At 34.2% G+C, this 20953-nt stretch overlaps 1 protein-coding gene across 50 annotated transcripts in view; it reads left to right on the forward strand.

Annotated features, from left to right (window-relative positions):
* The window catches only part of Dscam1 (Down syndrome cell adhesion molecule 1), an 88616-nt gene that overhangs the window by 29730 nt on the left and 37933 nt on the right, over positions 1–20953 (forward strand). For 20 of the 50 annotated variants that reach the window (XR_015811221.1, XM_088196132.1, XM_088196139.1 and 17 more), the window contains exons 3-12: positions 110–282; positions 4157–4295; positions 8897–9079; positions 9600–9749; positions 16365–16494; positions 19914–20062; positions 20132–20315; positions 20385–20488; positions 20558–20709; positions 20784–20888. Coding sequence is in view for 49 of the 50 variants with exons in the window: in XM_088196132.1 (XP_088052258.1) it covers positions 110–282; positions 4157–4295; positions 8897–9079; positions 9600–9749; positions 16365–16494; positions 19914–20062; positions 20132–20315; positions 20385–20488; positions 20558–20709; positions 20784–20888 (1469 nt within the window). In the remaining variant the exon portion in view is untranslated. Of the gene's footprint in view, positions 1–109; positions 283–4156; positions 4296–5243; positions 5406–5517; positions 5680–5787; positions 5965–6236; positions 6399–6750; positions 6913–7003; positions 7166–7273; positions 7445–7856; positions 8028–8207; positions 8391–8491; positions 8657–8896; positions 9080–9599; positions 9750–11114; positions 11239–12216; positions 12341–12938; positions 13063–14981; positions 15106–15275; positions 15400–15787; positions 15912–15959; positions 16084–16364; positions 16495–19913; positions 20063–20131; positions 20316–20384; positions 20489–20557; positions 20710–20783; positions 20889–20953 lie in introns of all 50 variants that reach the window. The other 30 variants (XM_088196181.1, XM_088196173.1, XM_088196174.1 and 27 more) reach the window with 28 other exon arrangements.

Here is a 20953-nt window from a genome sequence, read left to right on the forward strand (position 1 = left end):
GTATAACGAAACTACTGTATTAACATTTAATCAAATTCGAGCATACAATGTAGCTTCTGTCGTCAGAACTCTTAAACATACCCTTATCGTTTATTTTTCATATTTTCAGCCGACGATGACACAGTTGGACCGATTTTCGTCAAAGAGCCCCCAAACCGAATTGACTTCTCGAATACCACTGGCGCCGTCGTCGAATGTCGTGCACGAGGATCTCCAGCTCCCGATCTCATCTGGGTTAGGACCGACGGAAGTGCCGTTGGCGATGTACCAGGACTCCGACAGGCAAGTACCTATACACATTATTGTAGATCTGCAATATTAAAAAAAGTCAGCATTCTTTCGACGCGATATGCTGGGCGTATTTGATGGTCATTTCATTCATCGCCATATATTACATGACTATACATTCAATTTGTCAATTTGACGACACACTTTCGTTGATCGATCAAATCGTCGAGTTAGTCTTCAACGTCATGCCTTTTAAAGAACAATGTCTTATAAGGTACACACACGTAGGCAAACGCCTGTGTATACAGCATCGATAACTCGGCAATGGCACTTAACTGAAGCGTTAACCTATTTTGTAAGTTTTTACTGCAGCGGCGCTTCAGCGAAGACATTTTGAGTACCGGTGTGTTTGTCGGTTCTTTGAACTTTTGAGTTCTATTTTTTATAATTTAAAGCACAGATTTTTTAGAATGCTATGCGTATATCTAGATTTCGAAATATTACTGTTGACACGGTCGTTTTATCTTTTCTGGTCTGCATACACGTTTTTTAACTGGCGTGACGCGTGCTTTGACTGCAACGTTAACTTTGAAATCTAACTCTAATCAAGAAGGTGAAGATCACATAATTTTAAAACAAAACGGAATGAGAGTAGAAAACACGTTAATGGATCTAATTATTATGTATGATAAATTTACTATTAAAAAAATAATATTTGAGGAATATCAAGATTTACATTTTAGGGTAGTGATAGCGAACATTTTTCTATAAGTGTGCTAAAATAATTTTAAAATAATAAAATTTATGTTTGAATGATTGAAATTTATTCGCGTTTTAATTAAACTTTTTTCTGTACGATTTCTCATTTATGATTTGGAATAAATTTGTATTGAGGTATTGAGTTCCATTCGAAAAAAAAATTGTTACAATTATGGCTTCCAGAGATTAAGATCGTCTGGAGAAAAACAGGAAACGATTAAACTAATATTTATTTAAAACATATGTGTCAATCGCTTGGTGCAAATTTTTTGTATATTTTTACTAAAACTGCTATTTTATTAAAGCAAATTCATGAAATTTTCATTCATATATGTATATATGTATGTTTATATATTTTACTCACAAACTGCTATTTTAGTTAAGGAAATGTGGAGGTGTACATACCTTACGATGTGTGCATTTGTTATAGATACAAAGATTATAATTATAAATTATTTGTGTATTATTAGTTAAATATGTATATGTGTTTATTCTTCCCTTAGGCATCATAAGATTCCCTATCGAGCTCGACGGTTTACCGTTACATTCTAATTAGAATCCACTACTATTTGCCTCTCAGCCATACACCGTGGGGGTGTTACCCTGCGCTTCTAAAGAAATATTTATCATTTGATTTTTATTATATAATAATGCTCTTTTCTTTTATTAAATATAAATATTTTATTGCTTTTGGAAACAAAACTAGTAGGAATACATTTAATAATGACTATAATAATTATATTTATTTAAAATAAATGTTAAAATCATGCACAAAATTTAAAAAAATCAGACACATAAGTAGTGAAATTATGGTATGAAGTTAGTGGTATTGTAGGTTAATCAAATTTATTCATTTAACAATCCAGAACTGACGCCGATCCCCTAGAAATTAAAGTGGGAGTGGTGTTGCATGCAACGAAGAAAGATATAAAGCATGCTCTTTCGTGTAACGGTACTTCGTCCAGATGACATGGGAATCTTATGAAGCTTCCCGTAGTCTGCATCATTTATTCTTCAAATAGTTTCCAAAGATCGAGTTTTAAACTTTTGGATTTTAAGCTCCTGATGGAAGTGAGTTTAGTAGTTTAGGGGAAGTTATTCGCCTTCTTGATCTCGATTATCTGGCCAATGCGATGATTCGGGGTAGAAACAAACTTTTTGTTAGTCTACTAAATCTAGTTAGAATATCATTTGCGTCACGGTGATGATTCAAAAATCGATGGACTTAGCAATGATGTAATTTTTACTGTCTGTAATCTAGTGTTCAGGTACCTGCTGACGCAATCCAATTGTATTATACCTAAACCTTTGACTTTGTAATGGCACCGACCGTATCATTTATTCAGATCCTTTTACAAAGTGTTTTTTTTTATTTTCTAATCCGTTCAAATATGCGATCATTACGACGAATAAAAAAATTGTTCTTCGAATGCCACAAATAAACAAATGTAAAGTTTTATGGGATTCTACAATAAATTTCATTTTTATCAAAAAACAATTAAAGATTAAACGTCTTAAATTTTTTTTAAGAACTAAAAGTAATATATACATATTTTAATAACATGTTTTTAAATCTATCAAATTACTAACTATAGTTTCTGGAAATCGGCTGATAAATATCAATAAGTAAAATACTGATTTTCCAGGAATGAAATACATATATAGAAATTCACCAAATAAGCTTGTCAATTTTTTTGAATAAATTAGCGATTTTTTCTATTTTGAATCATTCAGGATCTTGACTCTAAATACAGATATTCTATTTTTTTTAATGTATTCAAATGACTCAATTAATTCTTTCAGAGCCATTTCCAAAAGTCGTATGATTCACAGATTTTTCTTCTTTGTTGTTAATTGTATTTATAGAACTTTTCTTTCACACATTTCAAAGACATCGATTATTATTATCTTTAAAAAAAATATAGATAAAACCAAATATCAAATTATGTAAGTTTTTGTTGATGCAATGATATACTAATATCTTTATATCTTCCAAAGCTTTATCATTGCTCTTCTGCCCTTTTTATTTCTGACTTTTATCGACCATTGTTGAACTTACTCTACTAACTCATTTACAACCTCTAGATTCGGATGATAAATTGTTTTTTTTCCGGAGTATGTGTTTGCCAATTACCATTTATATCCATTTGTAATAAATTGCGTTTTTATATACGCTGGAATATAATGAATCTTTCTACTTATATTAAGGTTTTAGAAAATCCCTCAAATTTTTTGGGTAAGCTTCGATAAAATAGCTGGGTATTTTCCGACGCAAATGTCTTTTTCAATATTTCATTATTTTGTAACTCTATAATTTCCATTTGTAGTGGTACATCGTCAATATCAATATTTAAAGGAGTTAAAAACATTTTTATTCAATTTTATTTTTTACGAAAATCCTCAATCTTCTTGAAAATTCACATTGTAAATCTTTAATTGCAGATGTTTGCCAACCAACTGCAGATACATATTTACAATACGTAAAATGATATAAATTTTCTTCATTATATACTTCTTCAACAAATGTAGTTTGGATTTTATTTTCAGAATACATATCAACCAGTAATTTATCTTTACACTGCAGCCTCAAATTAAGATATATAAAAATTATTATTTGAATAATTTGCAACTTGACCGCATATTAGCAAGTATGGTCAATCAAAAAACCAAAATCTTCGGGCGCAGGTTGCCGACCCCTGTTTTAGATCATCGGTGTTTAGCGACACAAAGTACATATTGAATTTCTTTATTTTTCAACTTCGATGTCTTCACCATATATGCTAAATAGCATCAGCTAGAGAATGCATTATGGTATTAGAGTTTCAAGGTCATATTTGCTGTAGATTTTTAAATGTGATTAATTAGGTGCCAGTTTTTGTAGTCAACGAGGAAAAGCGTATTGAACTCGATCTTATAAAAAAATCATTCGCATATTTTACATCCCGTCATTTTTTATTTGTTATTCTAGTTAAAAATAAGTAGTATAGAGTTTATACTTATATACATTATATTTATCATCATCGCGTTTGATACGGAACATTAGCGTCCGTCTGTAAAAGGACCGTCTTGCGTGCTAAGAATACTGTGCTTCAAATCTGTGTAAATCGTGGGAAGAATTCAAGGAGATTAGTTTACACTGTTCATAATCAACGTTCGATTCTTTTCCCAGATTCTACCAAATGGAAACCTCGTCTTTCCACCATTCCGGGCGGAAGACTACCGCCAGGAAGTCCACGCTCAGGTCTACATCTGCCTGGCCAGGAACTCTGTAGGATCCATCCATTCTAAGGACGTCAACGTTAGAGCTGGTGAGGAAACATTTTTATTTAATAATTAATTTATAATTTATCGAAACGAAGGCTTCTGAATATTACAATACACATATCATGCATATGCATGATGCCATATTTCACGTCTACCAAAACCGTGTCGGTAATGATGGCTCGAAGGTGTCATCCATTGTTGGTTTAACGTGTATTCAAATATAGCTTCAATTGTACCTTCAACCGTTCTTCGGGAATGCATTATATTATATTTCAATGCGTTTAGAAGCTGGCGACGTTCTTTATTCATTTTCTCTCTCAAACGATCATAACGGAAGAATTTTTTGTATTTTTTTTTATGTAGCTGGAAGAATATGAGGAGACGCTTTGTTCGTACTAAGACGTCCATGTTTTTCGTTAATTTGTGTGTTGGTATTTCATTGTCTTAAAGAAGCCTTCGTTTTTTTTGTGTGAATTATTATTGTGGATTTGTACAGTTATCTAAAGTTTTGTTTGAAATATTCATACTTTCCTATAAGAAAGATTGATGAATAGTTTTAATTATAAGAATAATTGTATACATAATTTATTATAATATAATGCTAATGTTTTTTTAAAGGTAGTCCTTGATGTAAATGTTTTATTGCTTCGTTGTTATATGTACATATACTAAAATATAATTTTTCTTTCAGATTTATAACTTTCATTGGTTGTATGTTCTTAATTATATGTTTTATAGGCGTAATAATTAAATATAAATCAATACCATTGAAACGTATTAAAATCACGCAACTCTGGGACTATTAGTTTGATGGCATTCGAGAGCTACGAACTTTGTTGTTTTCCATGGGAAAATTCAATCCTAGTTTTTCTGTTATTGTGTCGGTATTCATTTCAATTTCACGGAAGCTCCTATTGTCGATGAGCATTGTTAAGTAAATTTTTATCTTTTTACAAGGTCGTTAATGAAATTAATTTTGCGATATTCTACAGTCGTTTCTCAGCATTATGACACCGACGTCAACAAAGAATATGCCATTACTGGAAACAGTGCTATTCTCAAATGCCAGGTTCCTTCATTCGTGGCAGACTTTATCACAGTACTATCGTGGCACACGGACAAAAAGGACGACATCTATCCAGGAGAAAACTACGGTCTGATCCACGAGATAAAATTCAACACTAATGTCCCTCAAATCCTCGTATTCTTTAATCTCTCGACATCCTTATTTTGATATATATGTTCATAGCATAATATGTTCTATAGTCGTATCCCAGCATTACGAAACTGACGTGAATAGAGAGTATGCCATCACCGGAAACAGTGCCATATTAAAATGCCAAGTTCCTTCGTTCGTAGCAGATTTTGTAACAGTCTCTTCGTGGCACACGGACCAGAATGAAGACATCTTTCCTGGAGAAAATTACGGTCTGAACCTTAAGAAAAATCACAACATCAGCGTCCTTCAAATCCTCGTCTATTCTAATCAATCAACAGCATCCTTATTTTGTATTGACGCCTAGTTAATGTTACCAGTCGTGCAGCAGTTCTACGAAGCAGAAGTCAACAACGAGTATGTTATAAGGGGAAATGCAGCCATTCTCAAATGTTCTATTCCTTCATTCGTCGCGGATTTTGTATCAGTCATGTCGTGGCAAGACGACGGAGACAACACATTCTCGATGGAGACTGCCTCATCCAGTGCCAATCCTGGTACAATATTTTGGAAGAATGTCAATCCTACGACCAGCTCCTGTTTATTCCTCAATCAATTTTAAAATCTTATGCGCTTAGTGATGAATCAATACTACTATGAAGCTGAAGTAGTACCCGAATATGTAATCATTTGTCTTTAAATGCAATATACCTTCGTTCGTGGCCGATTTTGTCAAAATTGAAGCATGGGTATGATTAGATTAAACCAGGATTTAGCAATTTAGGATTAACTCAATTTTACGCTTATTTTGGCATTTTTTTTTCTATAGTCGTTTCTCAGCCTTATGAAACTGACGTGATTAGGGAGTATGCCATCACCGGAAACAGTGCTATTTTAAAATGCCAAGTCCCTTCGTTCGTAGCAGATTTTATTACTGTCTCGTCGTGGCACACGGACAAAAATGAGGACATCTATCCTGGAGAAAATTACGGTCTGATCCACAAGTATTTTCAACATCAAAGTCCCTCAAATCCTCGCCTGCTTTAATCTATCAACAGAATCCTTATTTTAAATTAACCGCAATCGATTTATTAGTCTACGTAGCAGAAATCAACAATGAATATGTTATAATCAAATGTTCTATTCCTTCATTCGTCACAGATTTTGTATCGGTTATTTAGTAGTAAGACGACGGAGGCAACACATTTTCTATAGAGACTGCTTTATATAATGCTAATTTTAGCACAATATTTGGGAAGAATGCCAATCAAAAGTCCCATGATCAACCCATGTTTTTCCCATTATTAATTTTTAAATCTTATGCATATTTTTATCTCGTTTAGTGGTGAATCAGTACTACGAGGCTGAGGTCGTATCCGAGTATGTAATCAGAGGCAATACAGCAGTCCTTAAATGCAATATTCCTTCGTTCGTGGCCGATTTTGTCAAAGTCGAAGCATGGGTAGGATCGGATGAATCCGAATATCTGCCTTCACAGGATCTGGGTACACTATTGCCACTTCAGATTGAACTCCAAGTCCTTCGTTCCATGTTCATTTCTTCCATTTTTTATTAAACAAAATCCTTTTTGTACAGTCGTGAACCAGTTTTACGAAGCAGAAATTATGACCGAATATGTGATAAAGGGAAACACGGCAGTTTTAAAATGTTCAATACCCTCGTTCGTCGCCGATTTCGTCAAGGTGGAGTCTTGGTCGGACGACAGCGGCAAAGTCATGACAGTATCGGAAGATTATGGTACACATTATAATATGTACACTTAAATGAGTCGTCCGAATCATTCCAACCCGACCTCCAATAATCCTTAATGTTTGCTTATAGAATACGTTTTTTTATATATTCCAGTCGTATCCCAATATTTCGCAACAGAAGCTGAAAATGAATACGTCATCAGGGGAAACTCTGGCATAATGAAATGCAAAATTCCCTCTTTCGTAGCCGATTTCGTTCTAGTGGACGCATGGATTTCAGACACTAACGAAGTTTATACTAGAAACGACACCCAAATGAATTATGGTAAAGATGCTGACTATGGAAAAGCACCTTATCCTCAAAACTTCCATCCTAGACTGATCCTTTTAAAATGCGTTAAAAGTTTTTGGTTTTGAGAATGTGTCTGTTATTCAGTCGTCGCCCAGACATATGAAGCTGAAGCTGACAACGAATACGTCATCAGGGGTAATGCTGCCATCATGAAGTGCGAAGTGCCGAGTTTCGTATCAGACTTTGTCACCGTAGAAATGTGGAGCGATTCCAAAGGTGGCACTTACTACCCCGGTGCCAACGATGGTAAAGAAATGCGGTTAAGAAATCATTAAGAACCAATCCAAAACTTTTACAGCTCCCTGCTTCTTTTGAGTTATTAATTGGGTGTTTTATTTAGCGGCAGATTTGAAGCTTTTTAATAATATAATGGGTTGGTTTGTAGCCGTGCACCAGTTTTACGAGGCACGAGTCAACGACGAATTCGTCCTGCGTGGCAACACCGGCCTTCTAAAGTGTATCGTACCATCTTTCGTGGCCGACTTTGTACAAGTAATCAGCTGGCACACTGACGATGGTTCCGTGTTTTTGCCAAATGTCACCAATTCAGACGATGGTAATCTTTCAAAGGAGTACTTCAGTTAAACATCATTCCTGATCCAGATTTTCATTTACTGTCTCCCATCCAGCAGTATTTCATATACATTTTGGTACTTGCATATTATCACTAGTGCACAGTTCCACTGTATAATGTAGTGTTTTGATACACAAGTACCTAAATTTTATAATTTTATAGTCGTGCATCAGACTTACGAGCCTCGGGTGATTGATGAGTATGTTCTTCGAGGAAACACCGCCATCGTCAAGTGTTTGATACCTTCGTTTGTCGCTGACTATGTTCAGGTCATCGAGTGGGTGATGGACGGTGGCGATTCTTTCAGTCCCTCGACAGACGAGGAGATCCAACCGGCAGGACACGGTAAAGAAGCAAGGCGTCAGAGCGTTCCAAAAGAGTCCAGAGTCCCTTCATTACCAGACTGTTCCCGAATGGCTATGTTCAGTTTTGTTTCTGTTTTGCAGCCGTGAATCAGTATTACGAGGCGCAAGTGTACGATTTGTTCGTGATAAGGGGCAACGCAGCCGTTTTTAAATGCCACGTGCCCTCGTTTGTGTCTGACCATGTGGAAATTATATCGTGGCATGACACTGCCGGTGGAGAGTATCCATACTCTGCTACGGAATACGGTACTGTCAATTGCTAATGATCGTTCTCCTCCAGATCCTCCCTTAAGCCAAACTGCAAATACAGCCAATTGATAGAATAATTATCCACCTGTTGCTTTCATGTTTTGTTTTTCTGTATAATGGGGATACGATACTGATATTTTCTACAGTAATCCAGTGAAGAGATTCTAGCAGATTATGATAATTATGTACAGTAAGATTGTCAAATACGGGGTGCCATAAAATAGTTTATTATTTCAGTTGTGGCCCAATCATACGCTGTGAGTCTGATGGAGGAGTACGTTCTGAGGGGGAACGCTGCTATTTTGAAATGTCACATACCTAGCTTCGTGGCCGACTATGTAGGGGTAGTTTCGTGGTTAGAAGGCGAAGGGGATGACGTTAGGGAGATAGTGCCTGACTTGAACGGCGGCGATCTGAACGGTATTTGAAAATTTTTCTCGTTTTCAAATCCTAAATCTCATTATAGTAAAATATAAAATGATCGGTGAAGAATAAAAAAAAATGGTTCAGCATCTTATTTTTTTATTTATGATCTATTTTTTATATCCTTCTTTTGAAATTGTATCCTATCGATCCATGGGTAATCCAGCCTGCCTTTTTCAATTATTCCTTTCTTCACTTAAGATAAGTAACGTTATGATTGTTTCTATAAATGTTATGTTTGATATGTGTATATCAATGATAATACTTTAATTTGTTTTCAAATACATACAAATAGCATTAAGAAACAGTTATAATACATTTTCAATATTTTAAAAATTAAATAGCATCTTAATACATTTTTAATTGCTCTAAATTTACCTTTAGCTTAATTTGTTTTCAAAATATGAATTTTTAGTATTTTTAAAATTAAATTGCTTCTCAATAGCTCAATTTTGGAATGAAGTATGATCACATTTTAAATATAATTTCCCATATTAATCTATTTTGTCGGTTTTAGATGGTAAATATTTGGTTCTTCCTTCCGGAGAATTACATATCCGTGATGTCGGACCCGAAGATGGTTACAAATCTTACCAATGCCGAACACGACACCGATTAACCGGAGAAACCAGATTGAGTGCTACCAAAGGACGTCTTGTTATCACTGGTAAGTTAATGAAATATAAATCAAACAATACAAGAACATGGCAAAGATGTTCATTTTCTATTTTAAATTTTCAAAATATGAGCATTTTTGCCATGTTCAATATTTTCTGCTATATTTATTTATTACATTAGTGAAAATTGATTAAAAAAAGTGATAAATAAATACATTGGAAGATGAAATCAAAAATCTATTGAAAAAACTGTGCTGTTAATTTGAGTTAATTATTTATTATTAAATAATATGTACATTAAAGAATACAATAGTTTGCATATACTATTTTCAATTAAAATTTTTAAATTAAAAAAAATATAGTTCAAATTTTAAATTTATTAGTTTTGCATTTAAAAGATCTACAGCACAGTCACATATAAATTTACCTATTATTTAATAATTTGCTTTTAATATTAAAATGAATTTGAATCAAAATAATAACCATTTTAAATAGGTAAATTTTTATGCATTGATATAACAAACTATATTTATTTTATATATATTTACTTATATTAATAACTTCTACTTAATATTAATAACCTCAATTAAAAATCACAGAAACTGTAGTGGTTCGTAAAAGAGTGCTGCACAGTTACTTTATTTTTTTCTATTTTTCTTTTTTACTGAGTTAATTTTAAATAAAATTGAATAAAAATAGTTTGTTATCATCTCTATGATAAATATATTATTTTAAAATATTACAATTCATGGGCTTGAAATGTAATGTGATTTTTTTATATTTTATGTACAACTGCTATTTTAAAAAAAAAATTAAAATTTCAAACCCATGTAATGTTACATGAAACGTTGCCTGAATGTTGGGATAGGGTACCCTGCAAAGTTGACACAATTAAGAATTGGTTGCAATTAAATTTTTTGAAAACGGGTTTTGAAATACGTACATCTCCCATCATCCACCATGTCGTTCCTCACCATAATCCTTGACAATATTTTCTGTTATCGTAAGGTATGTATAACATGGTTAAAAATTTTCAAAGCTCTAGTTCTATTTTCATGTCTCTATATCAAGGTAAGAAAATTTCACTTGACTGTTTTGTATCTTCTCCCAACATTTGAACAGAACCTGTCGGCCGAGTATCTCCGAAATTCCCTAGTGCATCAACTACCAGTGCCTTTCGGGTCATAATTGGTGATGATATCACATTGCTTTGCCCTGCTCAGGCATTTCCAGTACCAATGTCACGGTAAGTTAATACTTAGACGTGTACCATTTTTCCCCACATTTTCCACTCTAGTCGTTCTATGCTCGAAGGATATTTAAAAATAAAAGTAAGTATTCCATAATCTAAGTTAGAATAATAACTCAAGGCTTTTATAAAAAAAATCATTCACATCTACTATGTCTCTCTTCAGAACCTGTCGGAAGAGTATCTCCCAAATTTGCTTCAGTTCATACCGGAATGAGTTTTAGTACAAAATTGAATGATTCGTTTACATTGCTATGTCCTGCACAAGCTTTTCCCGTGCCAGCATTCAGGTAGATTGTTTAAAAATATTCTTTCAAAGTCTTTTTAAATTAATACCAATACAGAACCGATGGGAAGAGTTGCACCAAAGTTTCCGAGCATTGATAAACTACGACTCTATGAACATACTTTAGACAGTAGTGTAACGTTGCTTTGCCCGGCTCAAGCTTATCCTATTCCATCTCTGAGGTAAGAGTAATTAATTTAATCCAAAACCCGTTGACTTTTAATAATAAAAACTGTACTACCGACCTTCAGGTTTAATTAAAATACATTAATAATAAAAATAGTATTAATATATTATTATTATATCATATAATTTAGAACCTGTCGGTCGTGTACCACCTAAATTTCCCACCGGCGACACAAGTCGAGCTTTCGGAAGCTTTAACCACGAGAGTCTTACTCTCATGTGTCCGGCGCAAGCATTCCCTGTTCCGGCATTCAGGTATATATGACACGTCTTTTTAATTCTATAAAAATAATCCTTCAGAACCAATGGGGAGAGTCGCACCCAAATTTCCCAGTATCGAAAAGGGGCGACTTTACGAATACCAATATAGCACTAGCGTCACATTGCTTTGTCCTGCTCAAGCATATCCTATCCCAGCATTCAGGTAAGTCTAGATTTAGATACTGATCTGTCTTTTTTTTATTATACGAAACGCAGAACCCGTTGGTAGAGTACCGCCCAAGTTTGCTACTGTGTTAAAAACTAGCGGTTTTGATACGATGAGCGGAAGTAGCTTAAGCATACAGTGTCCAGCGCAAGCTTTTCCTGTGCCGATGTTCAGGTTATACATAAACATCTTGCATGTCTTTAGTACAGAATGACTCAAAGAGTTAAGGTGTAAATAATTAATATGGTATTATATGGTACTTGTTTGTTTACCAGCATTTGTAGTAGTAGATTATTAATTATTTACATCTTAATGTTCGATTCTGGAGAAGTTAAATTAACACAACGTTGTATATGTATATATACACAGAGCCCGTTGGTCGAGTACCGCCTAAATTTCCAACTGGAGACATTAGTAGGACTTTCCGAAGTATGAACCACGAGAGTTTAACGCTCTTGTGTCCAGCGCAGGCTTTTCCTGTTCCAGCATTCAGGTACAAATTGTAGAAATACATTAGTTATGGTGTTTTATTTATATTAGAACCCATGGGGAGAGTCTCGCCAAAGTTTCCTTCAGTAGAAGTAGGCAGAAGCTATATTTACGAATATAACCAAAGCCTCACTTTGCTTTGTCCGGCCCAAGGATACCCTATCCCTCTGTTTCGGTAAGCTTTTGTGATCCGATTGTCTAAGTATTTATTTCATATTATTAGAACCAGTAGGGAGAGTTTCTCCAAAGTTTCCGACGATGGATAAAACTCGCGGATTCGATTTGATGATTGCTAGCAGTGTTACACTGTTGTGTCCTGCCCAGGCGTACCCTGTGCCCATGGTTAGGTAAAAACTCACTTTTTTATGACTTCTAAATATTTTATCAGAACCTATCGGACGCGTGCCTCCAAAATTTCCGAGCGGCGATAAAAGCAGAACGTTTGAGAGTTTCTCTGGTAGCAATGTAACATTGTTGTGTCCGTCGCAGGCTTATCCTGTACCAGCATTCAGGTAAAATATATATGTATAGTAACGGTAGGTGTAGTATTAAAACCGAATCCTGAATCATTCCAAATCATTATCCTATTCTTGATTTTATAGAACCGGTCGGTTCCAAATCTCCGACATTTTCTACCGACTTCAAATTAGCCTGGTATGTGAAAAGTATTAAGCAAGGCTTCGCTCTATTGTGTCCTGCGCAAGCATATCCTGTTCCACTGTTCAGGTAACTAGCACATATCAGAAATGTCTGAGTGTATGTTTAAACAAATTTTCAGAACCCGTTGGTCTTAAATCTCCCACGTTTTCAACTGACAATAAGCTTGCATGGTTCGTAAGACATGTAAATCAAGGATTTGCCTTGCTCTGTCCCGCGCAGGGATTTCCTGTCCCATTATTTAGGTAGGAATGTGTGCTTTTTAACTATGTATTAGCATTAGTGAGGTCTTGTTTGATATTTTTGTACAATGAGATACGAAATTTCCAGAACCTGTCGGTCTTAAATCCCCTACTTTTTCTACCGATGATAAGCTAGCGTGGTTTGTCAGAAATTTTAACCAAGGATTCGCCTTACTCTGTCCCGCCCAAGGATTCCCCGTCCCTCTGTTTAGGTAACTTTACACATATTTATTGCTATGCTTAAAATAATACTCCTGTATTTAGAACCCGTTGGAACGAAATCACCGACGTTTTCGTCAGACGTTAAATTTTCTGGCATATCGAGAACTCTCAATCAAAGCTTCGCATTACTATGTCAAGCGCAAGCGTTCCCTGTACCACTATTCAGGTTAGTTTAACTATATATTTGATCGCTTTTAAATGTCAACGGTGTGTTTTTATTAGAACCTGTCGGAGGCAAAGCTCCGACTCTATCTAGCGATATCAAAAGATCGTGGATAGAGCGCCAGATTCACTTGTCTTTTGCACTGTTTTGCCCGGCTCAAGCCTTTCCCGTCCCATCGTTCAGGTAATGCTCATTTTAAATATAACTATCAAAAATATGAACATATTGCTCGTAGAACCGATTGGCGCTAAGGCTCCGACGTTTTCGCTGGAATATAAAAGCACAGCATTGTCCAAAGAATACAGGACCAGTTTCGTTCTGTTATGTCAAGCGCAAGGATTTCCTGTTCCTTCATTTAGGTGAGTCTAGCGTTATATTAATGTCAAGAGCATCTTTGTATTCACTTGCCAAATATCAGTGCTTCAAGTCACTGTTCGTCTTGATCGTTTCCGCAACATAACACCATCCAATCCTATCCATAACTAATTTTCTCAAATCAGCCAACTATATCGTTTACAATGTCATCCTTGACGCATTGCCTCTGTGGTATTTTGTATGCAGTTGGATTCTATCCAAGTCTATCCTGACAACGTTCCTTTATAATTTGAAGTGTATTACATCAGCACCTCCAAATAATATTAAAAGCTATTGCACTGTTTCTTTTGGCACAACTTTTTCCATCCTATCGTTCAGGTAATGATTCTTTTAAATGTAACAGTATCAAAAGTTTAAACCTATTGATCTTAGAACCGATTGGTGCCAAAGCCCCGACGTTTTCTCTGGAATATAAACTCACAGCATTGTCCAAAGAATATGGGACCAGTTTTGTTCTGTTATGTCAAGCGCAGGGATACCCCGTTCCTTCATTTAGGTGAGTCTAGATTAAGACTAACATATACATTTTGATTAATAGAGCCTGTGGGTGCAAGAGCACCTTCATTTTCCAACGCCGCTATGACATACGGACAAAAAATACCTTCATCTCACGGATTTGCTCTCTTGTGTCAAGCGCAAGGATTTCCACAGCCTTCGTTTAGGTGCATTTTCAATAGTTTAATTGTCAATAAGTAGACGGTACCTCTCTCAACATTTTGATTGAATAAATCGATACAAAGATTAGTATTCTCTGATTAATTTATTATAGAACCCGTCGGCGTTAAGGCCCCTACGTTCTCATCAGATTCTAAGGGTAGTATTTTTGAAAGGAACGAAGGGCAAAGCTTCGCTCTTCTATGCCAAGCTCAAGCTCTACCTCTCCCAGTTTTCCGGTAAGAATACACAATAAAAACTATCCCAATGTTCAGGTGTCTAGCTTTGTGTTTATTTCACTATCACTGAAGCACTATATGTCGGTTTAACAGAACCAATGGGAGGTAAAAAGCCCACTTTTTCGAGCGTTTCAAAAATCTCGTCTTACACCATTGATCGTTCGTCTGGATATGCTTTGCTTTGTCAGGCCCAAGCTTATCCTGTTCCAGCATTCAGGTACATATATTATTAAATACAAATTAGGAATAGTCTATAAGTCCTTCATCGACATTGAAAAAGTAAGTACACTATTTTTATTTGAATCATCTTTGATGTCACCGAGTAGCTTTAATTTATTCTATTAAAGGTATTTTATTTAACATTAGCAATGTTTCATTCTCGAACAGAGCCGGTAGGAGCGAAACCGCCGACATTCTCTTCCGACTCTACTCTTTCACGAATTAGACGATTCGAAGGTCAAAGTTTTGGACTATTGTGCCAAGCCCAAGCATTCCCCGTTCCCATATTCAGGCAAGTGTAGACGACCCATTAATAATATTTAATTGTAATCCAAGAACCCATCGGAGTCAAAGTGCCGACTTTCTCGACCGAATCGATGGGCAGTATCTTTAGAAAGTCGTCGGGACAGAGCTTTTCGCTTCTTTGTCAAGCCCAAGGATACCCCAGTCCCTCATTCAGGCAAGTGTATTAAAACCATCCTCTCCCATCAAATGTATGTGTATTTCCTTTAGAACCCATGGGATCGAAAGCTCCGGCTTTTCCTACCGATGCGAAAAGCATAACTTTCGTACGAGACGTGGGTACCGGATTCGGTTTATTATGTCAAGCTCAAGGCTATCCTGTACCGTTGTTCAGGCAAGTTTATCAAACTTAATATTATCTTAAAAAAACATTATAGAACCAGTTGGTGCTAAAGCGCCGACGTTTTCAAGCGAATCCAAGAGTAGTACGTTCGTTCGTCCGATTGGAAATGGCTTTGGTTTATTATGTCAAGCTCAAGCTTTCCCTGTACCGATATTCAGGCAAGTTTTATTTAATATATAACTGATATAATTCGTAACGTAACATAGAACCGGTCAGTGGAACTTCTCCCAAAGTACCCACATCTGTGAAGTCTTGGAATACGGTCTCGTTGGAAAATCAAGGTCTTGCAATGCTATGTCCAGCTCAAGCCTTTCCTGCTCCATCTTTTAGGTGTGTGTTTCATTTTCATTATTAAATGTATAAGATTTGCAGGTTGCCCTATGCTTTTATATAAAATTGTTTATATGAATGTCCGTATGTTCGTTCGTTACAGAACCTACAAATAATATCGCACCCAAAGTTGTCGGTGAAAAGTCTTTGGGAAAAATTATGCTAGGGAATAGCGAAAGTAGTATTTACATGCAGTGTCCAATAATCGCGTACCCTGTCCCTATATCTAGGTGGGTTAATGTTACAATAATTCTTTTTACGTTATACATGTTGTATTACAGAGCCGACAAACAACATACCTCCTAAAGCCTTAGGCGATAAGTATGAAGGTGGTAAAATTGTGTCGCCTAAAATTCACCAAGCGGTTTATTTAATGTGTCAAGTTGTAGGATATCCATCTCCGATATTCAGGTTAGTTTTATTTTATTTTGACATAGCTAATTTTATAATAAAAAACATTGAGGAGATGACATTGTATCAGTAACATATTCTAACACTACGGTTAAAAGTGAGCTTTAAAAAAATAAAACACCACCATACATCTATCATAATCCAATAAATGCTATATATAAAAAAATTTATCCTAGAGTATCTAATCCTCTAAGCCAGTATCCTATAATTCCATGTGCTTAAGGAAAAAAAGAAAATACTATGATGTAATCAATTTCTGTGCATATTAATTGTCAGTTTTACAATGTATGTATGGATGTTAATATGCATATCTAGATTACGATTAAACTTTTTTGTGGTATTGCAATGCAAAATTTACCAATTGAACCCAATATTCAGGCATTCTATTTATGATAATGTAAAATTTAATAAATTGTTCTTTCAAACCACAAGAACCCACAAATAACGTACCACCCAAAAAATTCGGTGAAAACTTTCACGGCTGGAAAATTGTCATTGAACCTCGATTATAGACTGTCTATTTAACTTGTGAAGTAGTCAGCTATCCCACGCCAATTTTTAGGTACGTCAATCCTAAATACCGATTGATAAATGTCCGCATCGAAACAATTGTGCTGCATACAATTTCGACAGAAAATGTATAATTACAGAGCCGACCGGTAGAACCGCCCCTAAAGTAGCAGGTGATGGACTCAATAAAAATATTGGCCATCAATCTCAACCGTTGGTCATGCTTTGCGATGCGCAAGCATTTCCAGCTCCGAGTATGAGGTATAATATAATATTTTTATTAATTCATATGTAGACAAATCTAGGAACAAGGAATGAGAAACACTGATTCGATTCAAAGTGAGTTTTACGATATTCTCATCCCATAGACATAATGCTTTTTGTAGAAGGTGTCACACGCATTCATCTCTTCATTTTAATTGTTTATTTTAAGTAAAGATTAAAAAAAACAACCATATATGCATTTAAACAATACATTGTGTGGTGTGTTGCAGACCACTACCATGTGATTTGATGAAGGCGTGGTGATCTACCTTCTTCCGTAGAGACACGGTGTAGATTGACAGCACGAGCTCACCCCTCGGTAAGTGAACGGGTGATGCTTGTTGCTTTTGAATCTTTGTTAACTGCTGTTTTTCGCTTTATATATTATACATATGTGTAACGTGTATAATCAATATCGAACATATCATATTTACTTACTTTTAAAAGTAAAATCATATTTTTTGTTGGTTTTTGATGAATTTTACGTCACATGTACAAGAGTGAGTCAAATGAAAAATTATAAATTAGTAGCAGTGTTACATATTGTTTTAAACGTGCCACATAGTACGAATTAGGCATGCATCAGGGTGATGCATGTCTGTCACTTCAGTAAGTGTACTAGTGGACTAAACAGTTTCTTAACTTTGCAAGCTCTGTAGCAGACTTCTCTTTCATTGGAGTGGTTAAAGGCATCTTAAATAAAAATCACTTTGTGAACAAAAAGCTTTTTCATTAATTTGAAGCAAATGGTGATTTATTTCTAGATTTTTTTACAGGAAATTTAACCTAGGTTTATCATTACATGCTGGAAACTATAAGAGCTAGTAAATAATGCCGCTCTACTTCTTCACCATAACTGATTAAATTCCTCACTCTGCAGGAAAAATGATGCTTACTCTCTTTTGGGATAATCGAGGGGTAATTTTAGAGCATTGTTACAATGTGACATTCAAATTTAATTAATTAATCTTTGACTTGCAGTCGAATCAGAATCGTTTTTTGCTGCAAATATAATAAAAGTTTTTATTTGACTCACTCTAGTAATAAATTTAATCAAAGATCATAGTATTCCATATTAACGTTTAGTTTTGAACATGTCTACATTAGGTTTTAACCTATGTATGTATGTATTATATATGTCCGAGAATACAAATTTTTTTATTGAACCATTATCAAGATAACATTTAGTGGCGTTATAAAATAATCCAACTCCGTAAGGAAATAACCAATTATGTGACAAAACTTTAGTTTTCTTATTTGTTTGATATAATTACATTTGCTTTAAAAATACTGCACAATTTTAAAATCAGTTTTTCAAAGAAAATATGAAAAAAATCTGATTTTAAAATACTATTTTATACACGGTCATTTGGCATATATTTCTTTATTATAAATGAACCTGTACGATATTGATTCTAGGACGTTACATATGAGACTATTCAAGGAGCGAAAAAACATCCAAAACACAATGTGGCTTTAGATCAACAGCCATAACAAAATATCATCTGAATGTTTTTAAAGACACTACTAATGTAAATTTATATCGTGGCTGTTGAAAAAAATAGCCAGATTTAGGACTACGTCATTAACTTTGTATCATAAATTTTTTTAAATAGTAAATTTCTTTAAAAAAAAAAGTAAATATTTTTGTTGCTGTATATTAAAAGCCACAGTGCGTTCTTTTTCTTTTCTTTGTTCATTCATTGATTTCAGTTTTTGAGATTAGAATATAAGTTTATTATATAATGACTGCAATTACATATTATTATTAGGTTGGAAATAGCTCTTAGTGTATCTACAAATGAGGTAAGTCTTTAATTTATTAAACAATTAAACCATAAATTTACTGCATTAAAATGAGTAAAAGATATTCAAATTGCTTATATTTAATAGTATTTAGAAACCACGCATGGAGAAATACGGTAAGGTAACATGCTTAATAATAGTATGATTTTAAAATTATTATTAAATGTAATTAAACATCTTGATAACATGTTTTAAAAATAATTTGTGGTTAAGAATATCAGAAAAAATAAAATATTCTTATTGAATACCATGAGAAAAAAATCGATTTTTTACTTTATGGTTCGATATGATATATATCCTTATAGGTAATTGGCAGTTGTCGAGATAAAATCGTAAAATTTATCACTTCACGGTTTTCTATATCTAAAAAAATATTATTTCCTAAAAAAATATTATATATAAGGGGTATTTTAAATATACTTTTTATAGTCTTTTTATATATTATGTCTTTTTTAAATTTTAATATATTATTATTAATGCTCTCTCAAAAAACAATATTTAGATGGTCGTTCTGAAGATGTTTAATTGCACTATTATTATTCTCTATTTCTCATATTTCTCGAATAAATTAACAAAATACTGAATTATTTTATTCAATATTTAATTTAATTATCAAATTAAACTATAGTTACTAATAATATTCATAAAATGTTTCACAATATCCATCATTTCATTCATCATTAATTTAATTTTGTTATGTATCAAAATGACCGTTTGCATTATATCAATAAACAATATAAATTCTGATGAAAAGCTTCAACCCCATAATGAAATATGAGAATAGCATTGTAATAACAATAAACATTATATCCATTAAAATAGGTTTTATTTTGTTACAGATGGTACAAATTTATCGAAGGATCCTCCAGGAAACAACCTGTTACTTTGGACGATAGAGTGAAACAAGTCTCAGGAACTCTGATCATTAAAGAAGCGCTTGTTGAAGACTCTGGCAAATATTTGTGCGTTGTAAACAATTCTGTCGGAGGTAAAGATTAAAATGTTTTTTTTTTACTAAGATTTTATGAGTTGTGTTATTTATTATTAATAATTTTAGGCGAATCTGTTGAGACTGTTTTGACCGTTACCGCTCCTCTGAAGACTACTATTGAACCAGCTACGCAAACCGTCGACTTTGGTAGACCCGCTTTGTTCACGTGCCGAATTGAAGGAAATCCCATCAAGACGATCAACTGGCTCAAGGATGGAAAGGATATCAACCATCACGATCCAATTTTGAGGTATATTTTAATATAATAATAATATTTGTTTAATATTAATATTTATGTAAAATATACATAAATGTTTAGGATTGAATCTGTAAAGAAGGAAGATAAGGGAATGTACCAGTGTTTTATCCGCAACGATCAAGAAAGTGCAGGAGCCAGCGCCGAACTTAAACTTGGAGGAAGATGTGAGTTTGACAAACATATTTGCTTCTTTATTATATAATTTTTTATTAAAATAATGTTTATTTTACTAGTCGAACCTCCACAAATCCGCCACAGCTTTGCTGAACAAACAATGCACCCAGGACCAGCCGTAGTTTTGAAATGCATCGCTTCTGGAAATCCAACGCCCGAACTCTCTTGGGAATTGGACGGAAAACGCCTTACAAACACTGAGAGATTCCAAGTATTTATATTCTCTAATGATGATATATGTATATTCAAACTTTTTACTCAATCTGTATTTATTTTTTGTTATAGGTTGGTCAATATGTTACAGTTGATGGAAATGTGGTATCTCATCTAAACATCTCTTCGATTCATACAAACGATGGAGGTCTTTACAAGTGCATCGCTACTAGCAAGGTATATATTTGACATCATAATATGTATTTTTTTCATGAATATGTATGTGTTTGATTAAATTATTA

The sequence above is a fragment of the Plectrocnemia conspersa genome, unplaced genomic scaffold (genome assembly GCF_051122295.1).
Source record: "Plectrocnemia conspersa isolate PC_06_02 unplaced genomic scaffold, ASM5112229v1 ptg000010l, whole genome shotgun sequence".
NCBI classification, from domain to species: domain Eukaryota; kingdom Metazoa; phylum Arthropoda; class Insecta; order Trichoptera; family Polycentropodidae; genus Plectrocnemia; species Plectrocnemia conspersa.